Genomic DNA, 25,796 nt, shown 5'->3' with positions numbered 1-25,796 from the left:
AGACGTCACTGTCATTATTTTTTGTTTTTTTTTCCCTAAGGAGCGCAAAGGAAACTGTGCCTATACAGCCAAATCTTAGACATTTTTTTATTGATGATGCTAAACTTGTTACGTTCGGTACATTTTTAGTCTGTGGTTTTAAAAAGAAAAGAGTAGATTCTCTGTTGTTAGTTTTTGATGGCGGTAATTTTAAAAGTTGTTAAACAAATAATGGCGCAATTATAAAAAATATTTCGAATTTAATTCAGCGTCCCCTTTTACAATATCCACTCGAATGTCCATAGATAATACATGAAAGTAACAAAAGAATGGATATTTATTGACGCGGGTAAACAGGAATTACCCATACACCCACCGGTGGGTGAAGCCAGTGTGGGTACGGATCGCGAGGGATTATCTTTTTATGGAGTTGCACCGATTTGAGTAAAAATTGGTACACAAGTAGGTACCTAGGTCAAATCTAGAGACGGATGTAGGGTACTATTTTAAAGACGGACTTACAAAGACCCGGGCGGAAAACCAGTAGGTTCGAATACCGGGTCGATCTTTATACCACCGAATTTAAATTTGTGAGTTTGAATTCATGTTTGTATCATAAATAAAATTGATATCACGTGCTTTCCAGGGTTTGTGCCCGGATAATGGCAATAGTGTATGGCAATAATGTAATAGCCCCCTATTACATGGGACTTAACCAGTGGGTGTACTAAACATACCTACCAACCACTTCCGGGTGATGCTTTGTCCGTTTAGGTGACGATTCACACTCTAGCAGACACAACACAATTTTATTTTACTTTGACATACTTACATACATACATAAACTCACGCATTTCCCACCACGGTAAGCAGATACTATGGAATTCAATTTGCTTCGATCCTGACATACTTCTCTTGCTTTCTCCACATTCATCCATCAATCGTTTCATACACGCACGCCGGTTCAGAGTAGATCTTACTGAACTTTTTCTAAGAACATCTCCGATTTGGTCAACGTAGTCATTCTAGGTCTTCTGGTGCCAGCCAGCCCTACCACCAACTTTCGCTTTATACAGGGTATTAGTGACATCGTAACGAAAACTTTGAGGGATGATTCAGAACATGATTTTGAGTTGATATCAAGCGGAATTTTCCGTCGGAAAAGTATGGAACTGAAATTAATTAAAAGAAAATTGTAAGTATATTAAATAAAACTGAATTGAAAATTTATTAAAAACCTATAAAAAAATCATTAATTTTGCGATCGAAAATTCCACTTGACAGTAACTCAGAATCATGGTTTGAATCATCCCCCTCAGTATTCGTTACGATGTCACTAACACTCTGTATACTGCTTTTGTAATCCTATTATCCTTCATCCGCTCTATTTATCCAAACAAACATAATATTTCCGTCTCAATCTTGGTCACTACATTGTCTTTTACAACACATCTCTTTCTTATCACACTGTTTCTCACTCTATCACTCAATTTAACACCGCATATGCTACGCAACGACCTTATTTATAATAATAATAATAGACATTTATTTCAGACACAAGATCTATCCAGTTACAAACAGATAAATAATACAATACAATAATAAAAGATAAAAAATAATAAAGATATAAATAACAAAATTGCTTTAAAATAAAATATAAATATTCTAAAATAAAACAATCCTTTATAAATATAAATAAATAAAACTTTACGTCACAACATAGGCTGATCCCTTATCACCATAAGGTTCATCATATTCAGCTTACGACATCGTATCAACAGTGGCTGCAAGTTGTCTTTGATTACTTGTGGCTCTGCCCACCCCATTAGGGATAACGGGCGTGAGTTTATGTATGTATGTATATACGTCACAACATTTAGCCATCGTTTGTACCAAGAAGTGCCCAACATCCTTAGTTGCAATTTCTTGATAAACAACATTATTCGACCGATACAGAGAAGACATGAAGGAGGCAATCCTGTGTCTCCAAACTGCATAAAATGTGTTAACTCTTGCCTCAAAAAACATACCAGAGGCACTACAAACTCTTCAAGCCCATCAGGTACCTAAAACAATTATTGTATTGTAAGGCATGTACTTATATAAGGCATTAATCCTACTGTCACGCTTCTTCTGTCATACTCATACCCAATATTCACTATTCAGATAGCATTAACTAGGTACTTAGTTTAGCCGGACAAAACGTACTTCAGCGTAGGGACCTGGGACAAGTACTGCATTGTGAACAGCCATTCTCGCATCTTTTGTTTTTGAAGTAAGTAAGTAAGTATTAAGTAATTTATTTTATATCGGGTAGTTAAGTCAGTGGGTCTTTAGTCTACTTAAACTCTCCTGTTAAATATGTTATAATAGATTGTAGTACTTGTTAAGGATCGATGGAGCTGTCATGTTTTAAAAACAAAAAATCCTAAAAAAAGAAAAAAGTCAGTGGGTCAGAATTTCATTTCGTAAATTTTCCTGATGTTAGCAAATAGCTTTAATCTTTTTAATAAAGCGACTCCGTAATTCCTTTTGACCGCTGCGGCGAGAACGAGGAAAATTAAAAAGTTAGTTTGTTCTGGTATTTCGCGGTAAATTAATTTAAAATACCGAACATACATAAATTCACGCTCGTGGCCCTAATGGGGTGGGCAGAGCTTTACGTGATCAGTAGCAGCAAGTTACAGCTTACTTTTGGTACGATCCGAAATGGATGATGATGGCAGTTTGGTGACAGCTGGTTAGGCCATTGCGTATTCTAATTTATTTATTTACATTTGCAACATTACAGAAATCCATACCATCACAATTTCACAAACGAGTTTCTACATAATATTAAAAGCACAAAAATAAAAACATCATGTTTTAAGTTTACGCGGTTATTATCATAATTAAAGCACATAATAAAGGATTCTTACGGGTTCACATAATATCGGGAGTCTCATATCCCCATTTAAACGCGGTAAGAACCCGTTATTATGTGCTTTAATTATAAAAACATAATGGTTCTGATTCCAGTACACACCATCTAAGTTAATTTTAAGTTATACCTTTCATTTTCTTATTCGCCGAAAAGGAAAGGGACGGGTAATCGACAGGCATAAAAATGGTACACACGTCAATTTTAGGTAGAAAAAAGCCCTTCCAAAATTTTCTATTGGCCAATAACCCGACGTAATTAAGTTGACAGCACAAGTCAAAAGTATTGCATATGAGCGAGATGTCTATTTTATTTGCCCGAGTCATTCTTTCATTTTAAAATTACCAGTTGTCAATCATCTGTCCCTTTCCTTTTCGACGAATAAGAAAATGACGGGTATAACTTAAAATAAAATTAGGTGTCGGCAGGAATCGGGGCCATTATACAGGGTGTTACTGACATCGCAACGAAAAGTTTGATGGATAATTCAGGCCATTATTTTGTTTATTCTTTGAACAATAATACGTATCTCCGCCTAGCCGTGGTAGCTCAGTTGCAAGAACGCTTGGCTCTCACTGTGAGTTCGCAGGTTCTAATCCCAGCACGGTTCTAAACCAATGATTTTCAGGTTTATTCTACAACAACCTGGATTTCTTTCAATGAATTTCAAGCCAATTATAATTTGGAATCTATTTTTACTTGAATTGGAACCAGCGTATCTATTGCCTTAGATTTAGAGACTCGATTTTTTACGCACCTACTTCTATTGCAAGGTATTGTTAACAAAAAAAAAATCTCATCCGAATGTGAATTTTCAAAAAGGCGCTTACAGAGTTCTGCAAGGAGTCTTCTGATTATTTGTTTCTCTGCTAACCCCTTCGGGGAACACGGGCGTGATGTTATGCATTATCAAATGTTGATAATATTTTTCTCCTCGTAGCGTCTATCTTTAATATCGCAAAATACGTAAGGACCAACATTTCCCTCTTTTCAATGAAATGTGAAGTACACACTTACAACCTTAGAAGTAAAACCGAGTTAATGCGACCCTTGTGCAGGCTGGAAAAATCAACTAAAAGTATTCATGCTATTGGACCAAAGATCTACAATAAAATCCCTGCCGACATAAAAAATTGTGAAAACGATTTCAAATTTGAGAATAAACTAAGAGAATGGCTTGTTAAATGTGCTTTTTATAACATGGATGAGTTCTGTAATGGATAGATAATATGTTGACATCACTGATATAATTATGTATTATTAACTATGGGTACTTGATATTTATAAGTAGACATTTGACATGTAAAATTTAAAAAATTTATGAATAAAATGAGTATGAGCGTAGTCCCTCGTAGCGAATTCCCTCGTAGCGAATTCCTTCGTAGCGTAACCTTAGCCAGTGCCGACTACGTCACCGCGTAGCAGAGACGTTTGCTACGTAATGTACCAAGTTACGAAGCAACGCTTTCGGAAATATTAGTGTCGAAAGTACTTATAAATTAAAAATAAAGAAAATGTGCGCTGTGAAAAATATTCGATCGGAACTGGTGTTATTATAATTTCCAAGGAAATGATTATAGTGATAGACATATTTGAATATTTTTGTTTTGTTAGGTATGTGCGTGGGACAATGAGTAGAAACAAAAAGTGTATATAAAAAAGATATACTTACTTAAAACGAATACTTTATTTTGCAATGGTGACCGTCCTCAATGAAGTAATAGTATTTACTTCCTTTCCGTTATAATTTACAGTTATCAAACTAACAATTAAAATAAACAAACAAAATAAGAAAAAAAAAGCAGTAAATAATATAGTTTTTAAAAGCCAGAGATAACTTTTAACATGGTATTGAACGTTGATTACTTCGACCTGGAGAGTTCTACGTCGGAGGTTGATCGTAAATTTTGGGATTATTTCGACAACCCGGTGACTCCTGGTTACAACAACCTGACGGTTGAGGAACCGCGGGAACAGGCGGTTGTTCTAGCGACGTATGGGGCTCTGATGTTTGTTGGGGGGGTCGGCAATGTGGCGGTGCTCGCTGCGCTCACCAGACCCAGAAGACGGCGGTCCAGGGTCGACCTGCTCATGACCCACTTGGCGGTAGCTGACGTCGCCGTCACTTGCGGCGTCATCCCGCTGGAGGTAAGCCAGAAGCTTCTGAGTGGTTCTTTAAACACCAGTCGTCTTCTTCTTCTATCGTGTGGATTGTGAATTGAATTACCAACAAAGGCCAGGGGCCTATCGGGGAGTTGTAACGATAACTCTCTTACATCAGGAAGTAATAACCGTGACCAACGGCTTAACGTGCCTTCCAAAGCACGGATCATCTTGCCAGGTGATCAGCCTGTAATGTCCTAAGCAAACTAGAGATCACAAAGTGAAGGTCCAGAGACATCGCCAACCGGTGGTCAATATCATGGTCATTAACCCAAAAATATTCTAGAATCTCTTGTCTTTTTGCAAATATCCACACATGCATATGGCGGCATTTATAACTTAAGTATGTCGCCAACTGTTTGTTACTGGATATTTGCAAAAATCACTTAACATAACAAATAAGGAAAAAACAAAATACAAAACAAAATAGAAATAGAATGAGTACAACAGGCGGCCTTATTGCTAAGTAGCAATCTCTTCCAACCTTTAAGTATAGGAGATATTGAATATTATGTAGTATAGCGGGATAGTGCAGCATGGGAATACTTGTACATATAAAAATAAATACACTTTCGACTACATAAACTACATAATAATAATACACATAATTATAAATGTTATAAAAAATAAATATCACTACTTAAACTACTACTTACATATACTATGGAAGAAAAGGAGCAGATAGATTATGAAGATGAAGAGGAAATAGAGGTAAAGAAATGCGCCTTGACTTTACTTTTAAAGGACTCCAATGACGAAGCTCTCCTAATGCTTTCAGGCAGAGAATTCCACAAACGACATAAACAAACAATACACATTTAATGAAGAAGGAAGATAAATAATACTACAATCTATTAAAATATAAAGTTTAATAATACAGAACAAAATATTGGATATTAATGTTTGCTTTCAATATAAACTTATGTTAATATACTTAAATAAGTAGTTAAGTAATAATTCACAATTATTTCATTCGTTACTTGTTATATTATGGCACATTTTGTTTTCAGTACCTACCTAACTTTTTTCCCTCTTTAACTTGAAGACATCTTTTGCAGAACTTACTTATCATCGTCCTCATCAAATAAAAAATCCGGAAAATTTATGTTTATTTGTTCTAGTAATTTGTGTAGAGGATTCCACACCTCATCGCATTTTACAGAAAATTCATTGAGTATTTCTTCAATAATTTCTTTAATATCTGAGTCTCGTATATACATTTTGGCGTCTCTGATTGCATCTAATATCTTTTTTCCGTCAAATTCATCTTTATGTTCATAGAAAGTGCATTTGTCAAGTAACATTTTGAGACAAGTAAAATTTTCTGTCAGAATCATTAATATTAAGGGCGTGTGAGTTTGTATAGTTTCGTTAAAATCCCCAAAAGTAACCTCAAAAAGTTCTTTTAATGTTAAAGGTTCAATCAAGGATTTCAAAATGTTGTCGCTCTGTGCGCATGTGGTCGAGGCGACCACGTGGAGCGCGTTCTCGTCAAACCCTGTCCTCATACTGACTTTGGCTCCGTGATTCATTAGTATCTCTACAAAGTCAACATTTCCAGTTTGAATAGCCATATGCAGTGGATAGAACATATTGGCCATCGATCCGTGCATGTAACCTGCATTCACCGTTACACCAGCCTTGATGTATTTCACAACATTCTCAATATTTCTGTTTTGTATAGATAGTAATAACAATTCTGATGCGTTTAAGCACCTTACAATATTTTGATTACTTGTTAGTGTATCAGGCTCGGCAGATTCGTCATCAGGAGCGTTGTAAATAGCCCCGTAGGATAACAGAATTTCTGTGATTATTTCGTTGCCTCCCAAAGCAGCATAGTGTATTGCTCTTCGGCCATTATCTTTGCTTTTTGAATTTACTACTACTTGTGGGTCCTTACTACTTCTTAGAATACTTTCAACTTCCTCCACGTTTTCACTTTTCACTGCATCTACAAGATTATGCGCCGATTTTATTAGTTCACTATACTCATATGTATCTGCATCAACATCAAAATACGCTCCATATTTAAGCAGGAAGCGGATAATCATCAGACGTTTATCAATTTCTTCATCATATTTCGTGTCTTTGGTTATATATTCTAAAGGAGTTTTGTTATATTTGTCTCGAACTACCGGATTGGCATGATTCCGAAGCAAAAATACAACATTTTTCGGTCGCTGAAACATAACTGCATAGTGTAGAGCTGTTTTCCCTTCAGAGTCAATCTGATTTACTGAAATTTTGTTATCTTCGAGTAAAATTTCAGACATTGCAATGTATCGACTAAGTATATGCACTACTATCGCGTCGTCAATGTTCATGCTTAATATAAACTGTTTCATTAAGTTTATATTGTTACCTACAATTTCGTTGAGGAATGAAAATTGTCTTGGGCTATGCCCTTTGGTAAATATTTTCATTGCAGCCTCATAATTAAAATGCGAGGGTAGTTTGCCATCGTTGTCTATTTGATAAACATTTGCATTATTTTTAATTAAGCAAGCTATGGTGTCCGTACCATCCAAGTGAAGTCGTTGAAAGGCATGATGTAATGCAGTTTTTCCTTCTGCATCTTGCACATTCACATCGATAGCAACATTTTCAAGCACAAGCTGTGTCAGTTCCATCGTTTGTGATAACACAAATACACAAAAATCTTTATCAGACGACAATTTCTCACATAATACTTTGATTAAATCATAATTGTTTCTCATTAATAGATTTTTAATAAGAGGACGCAAAATCAATGTTAAGTTTTGAGACATAATAATGTCGAATGGGGTGATGCCTTTACTATCAGGAATAGAAATATCAGCCCCAATTGTAATCAACATACAAGCAAATAATTCTCCCTTTCTATCAGTTCTGTTGAGAGCATAATGCATAGCCGTCATACCAGCATTATCTTTTGCATTAATATCTACAGGTAGGTCTTGCAGATATGCCCTAATACAATTATTGGAACAACCGCGTTTCGCTGCAAGTATGTAAGGAGTTACTCCGTTATTATCTTTTAGGTCCAGATTTATGTTATTTTTTGTTACATTATTCCAAAAGTGTAATTCAATGCTCCTACAATCGTGACAGGCAATTGCATAATGGCAGGGAGTCCATTTGAATAAAGCATCTACTTCATATAACGAATTTATTTGTTCTTGTGATGTTAGTTGATTGTGCTCTTTACCACATTTTTTCCACGTATATTTGCCACTGCAAAACATCAAGTGTACGGGTGTTCGACCAAGACAATCTCTTAAGTAAAAGTATTCCATTTGGTTAAAAACTTTTAAATCTATGCTGATAGCGGCATTGAAGATAGAAACATGGTCGCTTATAGATACGACCTTATAATTCAGGAAAGTCATGACACTTCTAATACATGTAGGGCCCGTGAGAAGACGATATAGGAAGTCGCTGGCAGCGTGGTATTTTCTTTCCCGTCGAGTATTTTTGAGCAATAAAGCATTAGCCAGCAAGTTTGCGGCGAAAAACTCTGCAAATGTCCGATGTACAAAATGTGGCCGACCATCTACGACCCGCGTCACCAACCCTGTCTTTTCTTTTACTGACGTCACCAACTTCAATAAATCTTCAATTTCCTCGTCTGTCTCTGGTACCAACTCCTCCGGTATGTCTTCGTGTCCAAACATTTCAATTAAAGCAAATTTTTCGTGACGAGTCATTAAGTGTCTAAGTTTCTCTTCATAATCATCATAGTACTTCGGGTCTTTGAAATTGATTTCTTTGTACAGTATTTTGAACTTTATTTTAAAAAACCTATCGTAAAGATCATACGCTGTCAATTTTTCAATATTAATTTCTTTTAAATCTGCTGTGTACTCAGATAAGTTCTTTATTTTGTCTTCGTATACTGTAGCAATCATCATCACATGAAGCGGTATACCCATAAATGACGATTGATCTATACTCCCCGCGGTGTTTAAGTTCTGGAAAGTTGGTTTTACAAATTTACTAAAAAATGTTTCGAAACTCCTTTCGTCTATTCGAGTTTTCAACTTACTTTCCCAATAGTGAATAAGAAAAGATTTTTGATCGTCAATATTAAAAGGTACAATCTTGTAACAAAATGTATTGAGCTTGTTTTCCAAATCAGTTTCAATACCAGATATTCGAGTTGTTAGCCATATTTGGTGCACTCTGGTATATCTTAAAGCTTCTAAAAGATAGAAACCCTTATTCGTGTATTTTGGAGCAACTTCGTCAAATCCATCTAGCAGAATAACAATTTTCCGATTATTATACAAATGTGTGAATAATCTTGTTGTTAAAACACACATACTATCTACATTATAATCTTTTTCAAAATGTATATGTAACTGTCCGTCGTTTTGTATTATGATATTCTTTTTCGTTTTTAGGTGACCATAATAATGTTCAAAGTTTGAGACTTTAAACAAAAATTCGATCACTTCATCAGGGGTAAACGGTTTATCAGACCACGCGTCGAAATCATCGTAATAATCACGTAAGTTGACTTTGATAATACACAAATCGTGATGACAGCCGATTTGATTTGTAGACTGTAAGGCAACATGGGAAAGCATCGTGGATTTTCCCATCCCGGGATCAGCTGCAATTAGTACAATTTTATCTTTGACGTCCATAACGTTATTTACTACAATATTTTGATCGGAGGCAATACTCATCTGGTCCTCACCAAATAACGGCGGAAAATATTTGCCCCTCATCTCTTTAAGGAGAGATCCACTATCTGTCCAATCAACGCTTCCGACTAACGGATGATACTGTTCAAATAATTCAGATGTCTCATCTTCAGTTTTATTTCCGCCCGTTACCACGTATTTCTGTAATTTAGAAAGGGAGCCTCTAGATTCTTGCCAAATTAGCTGGCCATTTTTATGTTTCAACCAATGTATATCATTTTTATTACTTTGGCAAAGACTTTCGAAGACAATTTTACTATCAGAATTATCAGAAACAAGTATGACATCTTGATTTGGTTCAACGCTTTTTACATCATCATCGTATTTTATTTGAAATTGGTTTTGAGATATCACTTCAGGTGAGATGGAAATAGTCCGACATAAAGAGCGAGTAATATAGTACTCCGCAACTTCGCCATACTGGTCATCTTTGTTGAGATCTTTTATCTGTAACTCGCGACAAACCAGTTGTGACAAAATATCACCACTTATACTTCTCTTCAAGTCATCGGCGTCCAATTCACCCAGCTTAACTTTGCATCCTTTAAATGTCAATATCGCTTCTTTTAACAATTTCTCCTGTGACTCGATGCATAAATCACCGAAATTGTTATTTACATCAAATACTTTAGCATATCTAATATCTCCAATCAAATATTTGGTCAACGACTCAAACTGATCTTTTATTATAAATGGCATTATTAATATAATTTGTTTCTCTTCACGGCTAACTAGAACTTTGAATAATCTATGGATTAAAAGTTTGACTTCACTATTCACGTCAGAGTTATTACTGAACATTATGAACAATTGGTCACTAGCTCTTGATTGAAAAGCCTTCAAAGGACACACTGTATCGTCAACCTGCTTCAAGAGTACTTCCATATCACAAAAGATGAATTCGTCAGATCTTGCATTCTGTTTCAATTGCATAAGTTTGGCCTCAGTCAAGAGTGGATTATCGTAATATAGAAGAAGAAGCTGATTATTTTCAGTACCCACCAGAAAGTTGTTTATCGCCTGTATCGTTTCATTTTCGTCGAAGAGGCATTCTAATTTCTCAATTTTAGATTTTCGCAGAAGCGTTAAACCTGTTTGCCAGAAACACATTAGTTGATTTTCAACGTCTCTAAAAAAATCTTTACAATCTTCACTAGTGATAAAATAACCATGTCTCCTTTTCGCCCAGTCTAGTATACACACCTGCAGTTTGTTGGCCACTAATTCACTATCGATCAGTTTCATATAGTTACCTATTTCTTCCTGAGTTATATCTTTGATTTCGTCTTCTGTGGGCTGGTTCACAGCCAACACAAGTTTATTAAGAAATGTATCTATTTCTTGTTGTTGATGCGAAACGACTTTAGTTTTTGGTTTGCTTTTCAAAAATGACCGAGCTAATTGATATTGTGTTAGCGCTAATACAGTTTTGATATTATCCAATTTTGATTCTTCATTTTCTTCTTTGGCATATGCATTTAAGAATATTTCATTTAAATTAACTTTATCTTGATCGATTGGATTCAAAAAGTCATCTCTTAGTTTAAAGCAATGTTTATTACCATTCATTTTTTCAGTGCTGGTGTCGAAAATATGTTCCATTATCCAATCCTTGTGGTCAGTAAATATTTTTTCGATTGTTATTACTTTATTGCGGTCATTACGAATTTTCGCCATCATGGTTCCCAGTTTCTCTGCTATTAGGTAGTAATTTGCATTTTTCAGCAAAATTTCCTCGAGTTCTTCATATAAATTAGTACCTTTTTTAAATTTGAGTCGTTTCGGTGGAGAAGCACACTTTTCTTTATCAAATTCTAACAACGGGTCCGGGTACTGAATGGCATCGAACTCGTCGATAATATCATCGTCAATGTCAATATTGGTACAGATGATGAAGTCCTGGTACTCTCCTTGAAACAATTTAGGTTTGTTGGTCTTGATGTTAAAGTAGGACATGAAGTATTTCTGCACACTATAGTCATCTCGGGTTTGATTGAGGAGATCACTTTTGTTCAACTTTCTTTTATAGTTTTGCTTATGCTTTGCCTGAAGAAACCGATGTTTGGTGTTTCCTTCGTTATCTTTATACTGAAAGACTACATCGTCGAATTTGCCGGCGGCGTCCACTTCAGTGGCCAGATGAAAGTTGTAACCTTGTTCTAGACCTCGTTTCATGAACAACATAAGCAAATTTAGTTGATAAATGATGCCGTGTAGGCTTCTCCTAATCCCTCCACCAACATATCCCGGTCCACTTCCGCATAACTCGAATTTGATCTGTTTTTTACCGCTAAGTTTATTGGAATCTTCAGTAGCGGTACTGTCAGTTTCACTCATCTTGTTTACTATTTTCTTTACTGTTTGTTAACCTGAAATAGCAACAGAAATTATATTTTCAGAAATTGCTTTACCATTTCAAATAAAAACAAGCTTAGATTAGAATCATACATAAAATATACAGGGTGTTAGTGACATCGTAACCAATACTGAAGCAAAGCAATACTGTAGGGAATGAATCAGACCATGATTTTGAGTTGATATCAAGTGGAATTTTCCGTCACAAAATTCATGTTTTTTGTAATTATTTGTAATTCTATAAGTACCTACTTTTGCGATGGAAAATTCCACTTGATATTAGTATTTGTTAAGATGTCATTTATACCCCATGACCCCATTACAAGTAGGTACGGGTGTTAGTGACACCGTAACGGATACTGAAGGGGGTGGTTCAGTCAGACCATGATTCTGAATTGATATCAAGTGGAATTTCCTGTCGGAAAATTCATGTTTCTTTGTTTTTTTTTATTATTTTCAGTTATTACATACTTTTGCGACGGAAAATTCAACTTGATGTCAACTCAGAATCATGGTCCGAATCATCCCTAAAAGTTTTCGTTACGATGTCACTAACATCCTGTATACACGTGAGCTTATGTTAATTATAAGTAATGCAATGTTATAATTGCTTCTCTGGAGTAGGACGAACTATAAAACATAGAACAGGTTCAGCTGCTTCCCTTCCCGGGCATGTCGTATAATCCGATAGAAGGATTGTGTCTTTTCAAATATAAGCAGCTGACTGCGTTGTTGGTATGTTATTTAAATAACATTACTACAATAAGGAACGATAAGCCGTTGCTCCCGGTTACTACTTACTAATCAGTATGTAAACCGTTTGACGTGTGCTGTCAACTTAATTCTGTCTGGTTATTGGCCAATGTACAATTTTAGACGGTTGTTTTAGATTTGTGCTTAAAATTGACGTGTGTTCCATAAATTTTATGATTGTCGATTACCCGTCCCTTTCCATTTCGGCGGATAAGAAAATCACAGATATAACTTAAAATTAGATGGTATTTACAGGAATTAGCACCATTAAATTGTTTTGTAAATATTTTCACACATAAATGTTAAAAAATATGATATTTCATATATCAGGCCATATTTTTTTTGACAGCATATTTTTTATTTCGGTCTGGGGGAAATTACTCAGCATTTATTAACCTATTTGGTTATATAAGCCTTGTTGGTGGTGGATATTTGGTTCAAGTTCCATACAAGTTTGATCAATCTCCTTTTAGTTGTCCCAGTTCAGAAACAAATAATAATATTATACCACTCATCTAATTTTAACTTTTAACAAATACTTTATTGCATAAAACAGGAAATACAAAACAAAAGAGAATCACAATAGAGTACAATAGGCGGCCTTATTGCTAAGTAGCAATCCCTTCCAGGCAACCTTTAAGTACTTATAGGGGATATTTAATATTACATTATATAATACAGCTGATAGAAATACTTTTAAATATAAAAATAAAATATGTAAAGTACTTGCACCGAATAAGGAGCACCTTTATTAGAATCGTTATAGATTGAATTATAAAAATAATAAATATACTTAAATATAATTTTGATTTAATAAAATAATGTTACTAAAATAGATACACTTACGAGTACATAAACTAGGTAGATAACAATATTACACTTATAAGTTGATATTGTTTTATCTTTCTAAAAATTGTATATCCTTTTTTTACCTTATCAAATCTAACCTAAAACACAAATCATTTACCGATAGACTTAACTTTGCACAGACGTACACATTTAGAACGAATTTTCACTTTAAATAATGATAATAAGTACTTAAAGGTTGTGGGCATCTAGTTGTGGTCGATGCTCTGCTTGATGGTAGGTAGGAATAACACAGCTGGACAGTGTTGACTGCACTTTTATTAATTTATATTATAAAATGTTTAACACACGATAAGTACACGTTAGTTAGGTTTGAGATCAGAAGGGCAAGTATTGCCACACTTAAATATTAAAAATATAATTTTGTTGGGGATGCCAACATGCTGCGGCCTGAGAGAATTTAAACTAAAAGAATACAATACAACTTATTCTATCCTCAAGAAATCAAATGAATAACTCATGGCTGCGAAATAATATTACAAGTCAGGTATATCATATCATTAACTAACACAGTAATTAAATTAAACTTGCAAACCTTAACTTTGTTTTTAAAGTAATAATAATATAGCTTATAAATTCAATGAAATTGTAAGAAACGTAGCATATTTTCTACTTTTTACTCTAATAAGCAAGCTTAATATTTATGAGACATTACCTTATTATTTATTCGTAGGAAATTACTAATTCAACATTTTACAATTAGGTATATTGTAATTAACTCTTATAGAATAAACTTATCTTCGGATACATTACATAATAAAAAAGGAAGAAGTGTTTTATGCTATCTTATTGTAAATAATAAAACTTATTCTAAAGGTAAAATACAAACGCTCGATAACGATCGAGTATACGTCTTGCCATTGGACGTTTTTAACTCTAAGGCTCGGACCTTACCGTCTCCGCCTGGGAAAATCTGAGTCACTCTAGCCATAGGCCAGTACAGAGGAGCTGAATTTGGCTCGCGCATTATAACTAATGAACCTACTGTTATGTTAGGTAAACTATCGCGCCATTTTGGTCGACTTTGCAATATGTTTAAGTATTGTTTGTGCCACGCTTTCCAAAAACATTGTTTCATGTTCTCAACCAAAGTCCAAAATTTGAGCCTATTAGCAGGAACCTCCGTTATGTCAGGTTCAGGGTAGGACACAAGTGGACCTCCTACTAAAAAATGTCCTGGTGTTAAGTAACTAAAATCTGCAATGTCCGAGGATGAAATCGGCATGATGGGTCGCGAGTTTAAAATGGCTTCAATTTGAGATAAAACCGTATTCAATTGTTCGTAAGTAAGTATACTTTTTTCTATTGTTCTTTTTAAGTGATATTTAGAACTTTTGACTGCAGCCTCCGCTAGACCAGCGAACACCGGTGAATATGCAGGAATAAAGTGGAATTTTATTCCTTGTTGGGAGGCAAACCCTTGCACCTGTGTCTGGTGGTCAACGGAGCCGTGCAGCTTGTACAAGTCAGCTAATTTGTTCCTTGCCCCTACAAATGCGGTCCCATTGTCGCAGAAGACCTCGGTGGGCAGTGATCGACGCGAAATAAATCTCTTAAAGCAGGCGAGAAAGGTATCCGTGGATAAGTCTGAAGCTAGTTCTAGATGAACCGCTTTTGTTGTAAAGCAGACGAATACACAGATGTAACCTTTACTAAGAGTTGCTCGCCTAATGCGTGAATTTTTTAACTGCACCGGCCCAGCGAAGTCCACTCCAACAACTTGAAAGGCCCTTGAAGCGGTGACACGCTGTTTCGGCAAGGAACCCATGAGCTGTCTTGCAGTGTTTGCTTTCATTCTGAAACAAACTAAACAGTTATGAATAACTTTTTTAATCGTTCTGATACCGTTTACTAACCAGTATTTTTGATTTATCTGCGCTAATAGCAGTTTGGGCCCTGCATGAAGCAATCGAAAATGCTCGTGACGTATAATAAGTTGCGTTAGTCGCGATTGCTTTGGCAAAATAGCAGGGTGTTTTTGTGTGTATGGAATGTCTGAGTTGTGTAGTCTACCTCCTACTCTAAGTACGCCCTCCTCGTCGAGAAATGGATGCAAAGGTTTTAATGAGCCTTTAATATGATCGCCTTTCAATAAGCATTTTATTTCTTCGTTATAATAGACTGTTTGCTCGTGCTTAATTAAAAGTAGCAGAGCCCTCTGCAATTCATTGCTCGACAAAAATTTCGTTTTTATTTTTGTGTTTGTCGGCTTACTGTTATGACAAAATCTAGATATGTATGCTAAGATACGCTGCATTTTGTTAATGTCTGAAATGTTACGTATCATCATGTCGAGTACCTGCGACTGATCTAAAGTGCAAGAAAGGATAACTGCGCCATGATCTGCGTCTTCTGCTTGCGGTTTCAATTCAGGTAATTCTGTAGGCGACTGTATTTTATTGTTAAATGAATACTCCCTGTGCTGAAGGAAGGCTGGTCCGTTCCACCACAGTGTGCTGGAAGCTAGTACTCGCGGATCGTCCACTCCTCTGCTCACCAAGTCTGCAGGGTTCTCCTGAGTATTCACATATAGCCAGCGCCATCTATTAGTGAGTTGTTGGATTACTCTCACTCTGTTCGAAACATACGCTTGTAGTTTTGTGACTTCCGTTTTAAGCCAAGCTAAAGATATCTGCGAGTCAGAAAATAGGTAAACATCGTCTACTCGTATCTTTGTTGTGAGCGTTTCATGCACTCTGGTTATTAACTTTGCTAGTAACAGACATGCGTTGAGTTCGAGCCTCGGAACGGTCAACGGTTTCGTGCGTGGATTGATGCGTGATTTCGAACACAGTAAGGATGTTTCAACTGTACCTGATGAGTGAACCACTCGTAGGTATACACAGCAACCGTAGCCCGTAGAACTCGAGGCGTCTGCGAATCCAATGAGCTGCACAGCTTCAGCGTCTGAGGGAATCTGTATGTTTCTTTTTAATTTAATAGTGTCCATAGAAGCTAGGTTATTAGAAAATTGTACCCACTCGTCATGTATGTGCTGAGGCGGACATGCGTCCCACTCCATCTTCTCAAGCCATAGCTGCTGCATAATGACCTTCGCCTTCACCACAATCGGACAAACAAAGCCTAGCGGGTCATAAAATCGAGAAATCTGGCTTAAGATATTTCTTTTTGTGATGTTTTGTGTATGCATGTTTGTGGGAGGTGTTATGACAAAGCAATCTTCCTGTACGTCTATAGACAGACCTAGCGCCTTTATATTATAATTTTCCTTTTGAAGTTCTATATCATCCAACTGTTGTAGGCTCGTGGGAATATCTGACAACACCTGTTTGTTGTTGGATGACCACTTGTGCAATTCGAAGCTACCCAGAGCCAGCAATTGTGTTAGTTGCATTTTTGCCTCAAGTAATGTATTTAAATTAGAGTGCGAAACCATGACGTCATCGACATAGGTACAGTTTTTAATTATAGAAGCGGCTAAAGGTAAGTTAGTTTCATTCTGTTTTGCAAGCTCTAGTAAGCATCGAGTTGCTAAATAACTTGACGATTTTAATCCATATGTGACGGTATCTAATCGTATACATTTAATGGGTTGGGAAGGGTCCTCACGCCATAAAATATTTTGTAATGAGGTGTGTTCAGGATTTACTAAGACCCCCCTAGACATACGTTTGATATCTGCATTAAATGTATAATCTCCGAATCTATATAAAATGACTATGTCAAAGAGATCCCTTTGCACGACCGGGCCGTTAAGTAAAATGTCGTTGAGAGAAACCTTACTGCGCGTGTTCATAGACGCGTCGAACACTACTCGTGTGCGAGTGGTTTTGCTGCTCTCGTTTATAACCGCGTGGTGTGGGAGAAAATACACGGGATCCTGCTTTAAATTATAAGAATCCAAATTAATATAATGACCGTGTCCCAGCTCTACATATTCGTTTATGAACTTACTATATTCTGAGTGTAAAACACTATTTTTATTCAATTTTTTCTCAAGACTTAAGAACCTATACAAAGCTAAATCGAAAGATTCACCTAATGTTTCATTCACATCAGAAATAGGAATTTTTAGTGGTAAGTCCACTTGGAATTTATTATTTTCCAATTTCATAGTACTTTGAAAGTTATTTTCTACAATGTCATGTTCTGAAAGTTGCTCCTTATATACCTCAGGTACAGACTCAGTTTGGAAGAAGCTTGCCATAGTATCATTTAAATTGTTGTCACACTTCGTGCATAAGAGCGATATAAGCTTTGTTACCTCATGCTGGCTTGGTAAAGCACCGCCAATTATATGTCCAAACTTAGTGTTTAAGATGCGCGGGCCATCCTCGGGCGGAGCGGTAGGTGTCGCGTAGGCGCACGGCTCAGGCCGCAGCGCCGCCGGGCTCGGCAGTAGCGTGTGGCTCGGCCGAGGCTCGCTCTGCTGGCTCGCCGGAAGCTCCAGTATAGTAATTGCATGCTGGTTTGCTTCCCACCGCTGCTACGTTGACTGCCAATCTGGACTGCCTGTTACCATAGGCGCTGCTGGTAGAGGGCTTCGCAGGAGGCTCAGCATTTTCCATTGCGAGCGCTCTCTTCTCTAAAAATGCCAGCAGCTCCTTAACCGTGGGGTCTGCAGACGTGTCGCGTTCCATGTGGTAGGCTCTTCCCGTGTAAGAATCTAATTTCCGTACCAAAATACAAATTAGGATGGGATCCCAGTTGTCAACGCATGTATTCATGTTTTTGATTGCGGCCAAGTGTTGTCTGACTTGACAAATAAATTCCCTAAGCTGGGTGGGAGTCGAACGAGATATGTGGGGCAAGTCCAATAAAATATTTACATGTTCATTAATAACCTGAAATTTCTGACAGTACCTATCATCGAGCATTTTGATTGCTTCATCATAGCTGGCACTGGTGAGTGGTAAGTTTTGTATCAATTTAAGTGGTTCACTGCTTAAAAAGTTTCTCAAATAATGGAGTTTTTGTATATTGTCAAGCGTGGCATCATTGTGAATTACAGATTTAAACAATTCAATAAATGGTGTATATTCGGAATATTTACCTGCGAATATAGGAATCCCTAAAGTTGGTAGATTCACCAATCTTTTAGCTGGAGGAGGCGGAGGCGGAGGCTGCAAAACCTGCTTGCGGGACGCAATTTCCCGATCCAAAATAGAGAGGACGGAATACATTTTGTCCTCTGTTGTCGCGATATCTTCCGACATTTCCTCTTTAGGATCTAGAAAGATTATTTCTCTATTATAATTTTCGTATTGTTCATAAGTCAATAGCACTTTTTTGCGCTTTTCTTCAAGCGTGGCTAACGGAACATCTTTTAACTTGTTGACGTCGGATAATGTGGTATGAAAACGTGTCAACGTACCTTTATTATAGCCGCGGTTTAACTTAAGTTTGCTTAGTTTTGCAGCTACGTCCTCCTCTCCGTTAGAAACAGACATTTTCACAATGATAACAACGTATACACTCAATAAATTCTAAATATTCTGTTGTAACACGGAATTACATCAAAATGGCGTGTATAAAATGCGTTTACGCTACTAAAAAACTACTGAGTAACGTCAAACGTACACGACTAAATTAAACAACCTCTTAAAATTAGTAGGAATATATGCTGTCCTTGTTACTTGCGTTGAGAACTACTATCTTGCGTTTCACTCGATTTCGTGCACCAATACTCCCTTATTGCGTCGCGTTGGCAGAACTTCAACTTCGACGAATAGGCGATCGCGTTGCTTCTGTGTTCAGCCAATGGCGCGTTGACGTTTCGCGCTTCGGTCGATGAGCGGTCGATGATGAATTTCCGATAAAGCGCGGGACGTTTCAATTGTGTAAATGGTGAATTCTGAAAATATGCTGCAAAATCCGACCTTATTTTCTGTAGACACGGGTGACTGTCGCTCGCAGGGAACTTCACCACGACGAAAATGACGACGAAAGACGTAAAATGGCGGCGACGATACGAATTGTATGAAACGATGTAAATGTTGTAGTTCTTCAACTATGATGAAATATCTTGCTGCACTGTGTATTTTTCTGCGTGTGCCAAATAGTACTCGTCTTCTCTGCACTGTCGTTAGAAAGCCGAAGTCGAATGTAAATCGCGACTTGATCGCGGCAATCTTCCTCGCAGCTGGCTGATTCTTATTACCGGGACGAAGGACCAATGTGGGCATCTAGTTGTGGTCGATGCTCTGCTTGATGGTAGGTAGGAATAACACAGCTGGACAGTGTTGACTGCACTTTTATTAATTTATATTATAAAATGTTTAACACACGATAAGTACACGTTAGTTAGGTTTGAGATCAGAAGGGCAAGTATTGCCACACTTAAATATTAAAAATATAATTTTGTTGGGGATGCCAACAAAGGTTATTCCTGTAGATTTAAATACAGCTGTGGTGAATAAACAATCGCGGTGTACAGAGAACTGGATTATGCGTCGCGGCGTCCGATGACGTCACCTAAGTCGATCAAAAAAGCGACGCAAGCGCTGCACACTGATAACGTTGAATATAAAATGCAATACAGCGTGTGTTCTTCATTTGTTTACAATACTGAACAGCCTCTGTGGTCTAGTGGTTAGAACGCTGGGCTCACGATCTGGAGGTCCGGTTTCGATACCCGATTGAGACATTATCGAAATCACGTTACCTGTCCTTTGTGGTTAGCACATTGCAGACTGAATTACCTGAGAGCCGAAAAAGTGGGATGGTTCCGTGCTTCGGAAGGCGCGTTCAGCCGTTGGCATGGGCGTCAGACGTCACACACCCAGATGCAGACAGGAATTTAAAATAACCCTCTAAAAATTTTAGATGACAGCACACTTCAAACGGGTTGCATACCAGTGAAAATAGCTATTTGATTCGCCCGGGTTATTCATTCGTTTACTCATTCTTCCTCAAATTAACAGCTGTCAATCATCCGTCCGTTTTCGGCGGATAAGAAAATGTCAGGTATAAGTATAAGTGAAAGTAAAATTAGGAGATGTCTGAAGGAATCGGGGCCAATATAGAATTAATTTTATTTAAACACCCTGAGTACAAACGAGTCAGACTGTAACGATAAAGACACTCATACTTCGTTTGCTGTCATACATAAACGGTGGCGGCCTCCGTGGTCCAGTGGTTTGAGTGTTGGGCTCACGATCCGGAGGTCCCGGGTTCAAATCCCGGTGGGGACACATCACGAAAATCACTTTGTAATCCCTAATTTGGTTATACGACATTACAGGCTGATCACCTGATTGTCCGAAAGAACGATGATCCATGCTTTGGAAGGTGCGTTAAGCCGTTGGTCCCGGTTACTACTTACTGATGTAAGTAGTCATTACATGAATCATGTCAGGGGCCTTTGGCGGCTAAATAATAACCCTGAGGTTGGTAGTCCACCTCACAACCCACACGATACGAAGAATGTGGTCTTTTAAACCCCCTGAAGTTTGTATTTGCCCGCAGATCGGGTGGAAGTATACGAATGCGTGGCTGGTGGGTAACCTGCTGTGCAAGTTGCTGCTAGTTCTGCGAGCCTTCGGGCTGTATCTCTCCTCCAACGTGCTGGTGTGCATCTCGATTGACAGGTCGGTACACAACCGCAGGCGGCCGACTGGCTTCTTGACAGTTGTAACTGTAGTGTTTACATAAGTACATAAACACATCTTATTGTAATACACGTAGGTATTATTAAATATATAAATAAAGTAACATAAATATTATTATAAAATAAGAAAAAGAAGAAGTGTGTCAGGATCGAAGCAAATGGAATTCTATAGTTTCTGCTTACCCCGGTGGGAAATAGGCATGAGTTTATGTATGTATGTATTATAAAATACTTGAATCGATATTATCGATTCACATTATATATTCTGTTGTTTCGGGTAATGCACTACGCGGTGGCCACAATTAAATGGTTAACGGTACGGGTATGTACGGGGGTGGAGTGAAGACGTAGTGTGTGGCAACGAGCCGATATTTATTTATATACAAATAATTTTGAAGACACGTATTTTTATAGGAACATAATAAAATAGCGTGCTGCATGTAGGTATGTGTATTTTCGCAGGTTTTTCGCTGTCATGTACCCTCTAAGGTTACCAGAAGCGAGAAGAAGAAGCAAACAGATGCTCTACTGCGCGTGGGCAGTGGCTCTAGCGTGCAGCTTACCTCAGGTACCTACCTACTGTATCGCTCAAAATATTCAAAACTGTATTAGGTACCTCAAAAAAGATGCTTAGGCCAGTTCAACCACGTGACTCTTAAATCACTAAGTGTAGCAAAATATTGACCTCAATTCTGACTCACTTAATAGCTTCCGTTGGTTTTCCCCGAAGAGCAAGGCAAAGGGAACTATGCTCATGCAGTCTTATGTATTTTTTCTTGATGATGATTAATGAAATGATGAAAAATGATGACGATGAATGATGAAACCTAAGCCTTGACTCCTACTCCAAACCCCAAACGAATTAACTCAAAAGTTCGAAGCGAAAATCGATAGGTACACTTTGTTTATTCAATATTCCGATATGATAACACTATCACGAATGTTTTCTGACTAACTTAATGCGATCTTCATCCACAAAACACCACACACACTTCGTATTAATTATTTAGATTATTCAATGAAGAAAGCAACCGTCCCGTTTCCGTTCCCGCCAAAAAGTCAATAGCTTCCATAAAAGCACTATGAATAATAGTTATTCTGTATCCACTAACCTAAATAAAACTTTTTTTTACTATGTCATATGATAAATAATACTTAAATCTTAATTATAGGTACCCATTTTTCTTAAGTATACTTAAGTATATACTTTTTCTACACAATGGCATGCTGTGTTTACTTATGAAATGTAATATATCGAGGGTTGAAAGGCAAATGGGTTTAAGCGACATTTTGGGCGAAATTGACTTATATATATATTCGGAATCAGCGATTTTTTCCGCGTCGACTGATCTTGGTTTCAGATCAATCGAAGCTACTTTTTGGCGCTTCAACCAATTAGCACTTTGGGTACATTTTTAAAAACCCGTGCTTTAACCGACAAAAAAATGCACAAAATTCTGGGCGGGTGGCATATCAGTCGTATTCCGGGATATGAGTCGGTCACATAAGCTGTTATGTCTTTTCATTTTCATGATTCGAAGTCTGTTAAAGCGTTTTCCCTGACAGTGTTTTGTTATAGATAAGTCGGTTAAATCATTTGTCCTTAGACGAAACGAAAATAGATTTGGCGCTTAAATCTTTTTGCTTTAATCTAGATTTTATAAATATTGTCGCTTCAACCGTTTTGCCTTCGACAGTTTATAAGTAAAATTGGCACTTGAACTGTTTTGCCTTTACCGAAAATATTCATAGAATTTGACTTCAGCTATTTATGCTACATTTTTTTTATGATTTTTGTCGTATAAGACAACTATAATTTTCTTTTGAAAGGACTTAAAACGTTTTTCCAAAACCAAAAAGAAATAATGTTTACATTTCAGTCATCGCAAGTTTGTATGAAACCTTGTGCCCGCATCACTTCAACATATCAAAATAAGTAAGGGCAGGTCCTGGTTGGGCGGTTCACACAGCTAAAAATTACGATTGGGAAGACCGGGAGTGTGCGTGTCATCATGTCACCCAAGCCGTATCCGTTGATGGTGACTTCTATTTGTGTCTATCCCAAGTCGTTGTTGTGGTAGACTTTGACGTGGCTAGCGGAACCGAACTTCGAATTGAAGATCTGATCACATGGCATACAATCAAGCTGGCCAGCCGAGTTTACCGTGTAATTGTAGGAAGGTTTCCGTTGAGTTTTCCGTATTTGGCGTCTTGGACTAAGATTTTCGAGGACTATATCACGCGCTATTCCAGGTTCAGACACACTCATCCCAACTATCAGTTGGCATGTTGAAAGCCACATGGTTGCGCTTGAGTACGTCTTTGTACCGCAGGTATTGTCCACCTTGTTTACAGTTCCTTCTAGACACCTCGAAATAGAAAACCTTTCTGTCATCCATTCGCATGACGTGACCGCACCATCGTAGGTGATGTTTTATGATGAGAGCTTCTATTCCGAATATGCCAGAACGACGTAATACTTCTGTTATTGGAAAACCATCTTGCCACTTTATGCGAAGGATGGACCTTAGACATTTAAAGTGTTACGTATCAAGTACGCCGCTGAGACTTTGTACACTAATATTTTAAGTTTTCCAAAGGCTGCCACCGCACCTGTTATCCGGGCTGGCAACTCCGATGACTTGGGAGTCATTTCATATTTGAGAACCCAAATATTTTAATTTTGAAACTTCCTCCAGCTCAGCGCCCTTTAAAGCAACATTGGAAGAAGCTACATCCCCGGAGCATCCTCTGGATGGTTATTTTAAAAGGGTTTTGCACAAAACTATAAATATTCTGGTGTGTGACTTAATTGAATCGGCCATTCCTCGGCAAGTTTGGTTAACTGACGCATAGATGTGAGACGTGAGAGATCAAAAATGATCTTATTTATTCATTTTAGCCTTAGTTTCAATTAAGCTATATAACAATTCTACAGAGTATCCCACTTATGCGTGATACAGAAGCGATATATAAAGAAAATAGACTAGGAACCATGGCTCCATGTGTTATGACATAGCCTTGTTTCGCGCCGTAGGTAACGACGAATAGCTCTGAAAAGTTACTTCTAAATCAAACTGTCGTCATCATGTCGTCATGATATTGTCGTATCAGGATAAGTCATAGCTTTTCAGGACAATCTGTTTTCTTTAGAGTAATCCACAAGCCGCGTGAAGCCTCACGCAGCACATAACAAAGGCCGATGTTGTTCAAGCATTTTGGCCTGAATCTGTTTAATAACAAAACCGTACCCCCATATCTCTGTCCGGACAAAATCATCATTGGGTTTCCGGAAGTACCTTTTCTGCATCATGGGATAGAATAACGTTAAGGCTAAAATTTAATATCGATCGCCATCGACTCGCAAAGAGGAAGAAGGCTAAAATCATTCCAGCAGCTGACTCCCATATCTTCAGGATGAGTTTGTATAACCAGTTATTAATGTGTAGGCATATTATACAGTTCAGATGGTATTTTTGATGTGTTGGTATTCGTCATCCTTCTTAGCGCGGTAAGAAGTTCTTCAAAGGTCGGGGGTGCCGCTAGATCTTAAGCGAAACCCCCGACCTTGTTGTAACAAACTCGACCGATATGTTGTAACAAACAAGTCACTGGTATTACTATTGGGATTTAAGACATCGTTAAAATGTGTCCAAAGCGCTGCTAATAAGTCTTTCTGATCAGTGAGGCGTTGGGTCTTTTCCTTGTTGTAGATTGAAACTCTCTTCAAAGTTTGTGGCCGAAAACAGTCTTGAAGCTGTCGAAAATCTACCGGAACTGGATTGATAGGAATCAGCATAGAGCTGAATTTCACAAGCTTATTCTACCTGGCATTTGTTTTTGAGACATATGGTGACAGAAAAGCCCGCCTGTAGTTCCCCACGAGCTGATTTTCACGTTAGAACCATCGCACCAATCTTAGTTTTGCGGTCTGGTTTACCAACCAATAACTTCGGTAGAGCAGAGCACAGCTATAAAAATGCTCGGCAAAGGAACACCATCTATTTATTATTATTATCATCTTTATTATCTCATCGACAGATGTGTCTGCTGCGATGTCCGACGTATCTCGGCTTTAAAAGCATGATCGAGTTCTGTTATTGTTTGTCAACTTCGACGGTATCTTATGGCCAGCTCGAAGTGGAGGTCTTAGGCGCAAATGTAACAGAAATTTTGATCAAACAAGTCGCTGATCTATCCACCCCTGGCCGCCTCTTAATATGAGAGCAATCAGTACTTCACTGCAGTCTGTCCTAGTACCGCGTACCATCTAGTCGAGCCAGTGCTTGGAACTTGCATCCAGCCACGTGGTCTTAAATTTTTCAGTAAATCGGAAACAGGTTGTGATAGTGAGATTAAACTCAGCACAGAGTATAAGCATATTAAGACTTTTTCAAAGCTATTTGTTTCTTTTATTGCCCGCATTCAGTTGGTGACAGTCATCTGTCATCCGCCATCATATGCAACCGCATATGCACGCATACTTTTTAAGTATATG

General features: G+C 37.6%; 3 protein-coding genes across 3 annotated transcripts in view; 1 reads left to right on the top strand and 2 right to left on the bottom strand.

Annotated features, from left to right (window-relative positions):
• Positions 1-9,008: 9,008 nt before the first annotated feature.
• Positions 9,009-25,796, bottom strand: part of LOC126370833 (uncharacterized) — an 18,960-nt gene continuing 2,172 nt past the window's right edge. The window contains exons 2-3 of the mRNA XM_050015855.1: positions 9,827-12,122; positions 9,009-9,015 (exon numbers count right to left, since the gene is read on the bottom strand). Coding sequence (XP_049871812.1) covers positions 9,009-9,015; positions 9,827-12,090 — 2,271 coding nt within the window. The 5' untranslated portion in view covers positions 12,091-12,122. The remainder of the gene's footprint in view (positions 9,016-9,826; positions 12,123-25,796) is intronic.
• Positions 17,583-19,216, bottom strand: LOC126370889 (uncharacterized). Its single transcript, XM_050016002.1, has 3 exons — positions 19,064-19,216; positions 18,743-18,919; positions 17,583-18,355 (listed from the first exon to the last, which is right to left on the bottom strand). The coding sequence occupies exons 1-3, from the start codon at positions 19,137-19,139 to the stop codon at positions 18,060-18,062; spliced, it is 549 nt and encodes a 182-aa protein (XP_049871959.1). The 5' UTR covers positions 19,140-19,216; the 3' UTR covers positions 17,583-18,059.
• The window catches only part of LOC126370832 (adipokinetic hormone/corazonin-related peptide receptor variant I-like), a 22,600-nt gene continuing 16,429 nt past the window's right edge, over positions 19,626-25,796 (top strand). Inside the window, exons 1-3 of the mRNA XM_050015854.1 lie at positions 19,626-19,640; positions 21,157-21,278; positions 21,761-21,866. Coding sequence (XP_049871811.1) covers positions 19,626-19,640; positions 21,157-21,278; positions 21,761-21,866 — 243 coding nt within the window. The remainder of the gene's footprint in view (positions 19,641-21,156; positions 21,279-21,760; positions 21,867-25,796) is intronic.

This window comes from Pectinophora gossypiella, chromosome 11 (assembly GCF_024362695.1).
Source record: "Pectinophora gossypiella chromosome 11, ilPecGoss1.1, whole genome shotgun sequence".
In the NCBI taxonomy this organism is placed as follows: Eukaryota; Metazoa; Arthropoda; class Insecta; order Lepidoptera; family Gelechiidae; genus Pectinophora; species Pectinophora gossypiella.
Note: the sequence above shows the minus strand (reverse complement) of the source record. Positions and strands in the feature narration are given on the sequence as shown.

Coding starts and splice junctions, on each gene's coding strand:
- LOC126370889 (XM_050016002.1), bottom strand. CDS start 19,139: ATGTCTGTTTCTAACGGAGAGGAGGACGTAGCTGCAAAACTAAGCAAA. Junction 18,920..19,063: donor AAACCGCGGCTATAATAAAG/GTACGTTGACAC, acceptor TAATCTTTCTAG/ATCCTAAAGAGGAAATGTCG. Junction 18,356..18,742: donor AGGGATTCCTATATTCGCAG/GTAAATATTCCG, acceptor TACGGAAATTAG/ATTCTTACACGGGAAGAGCC.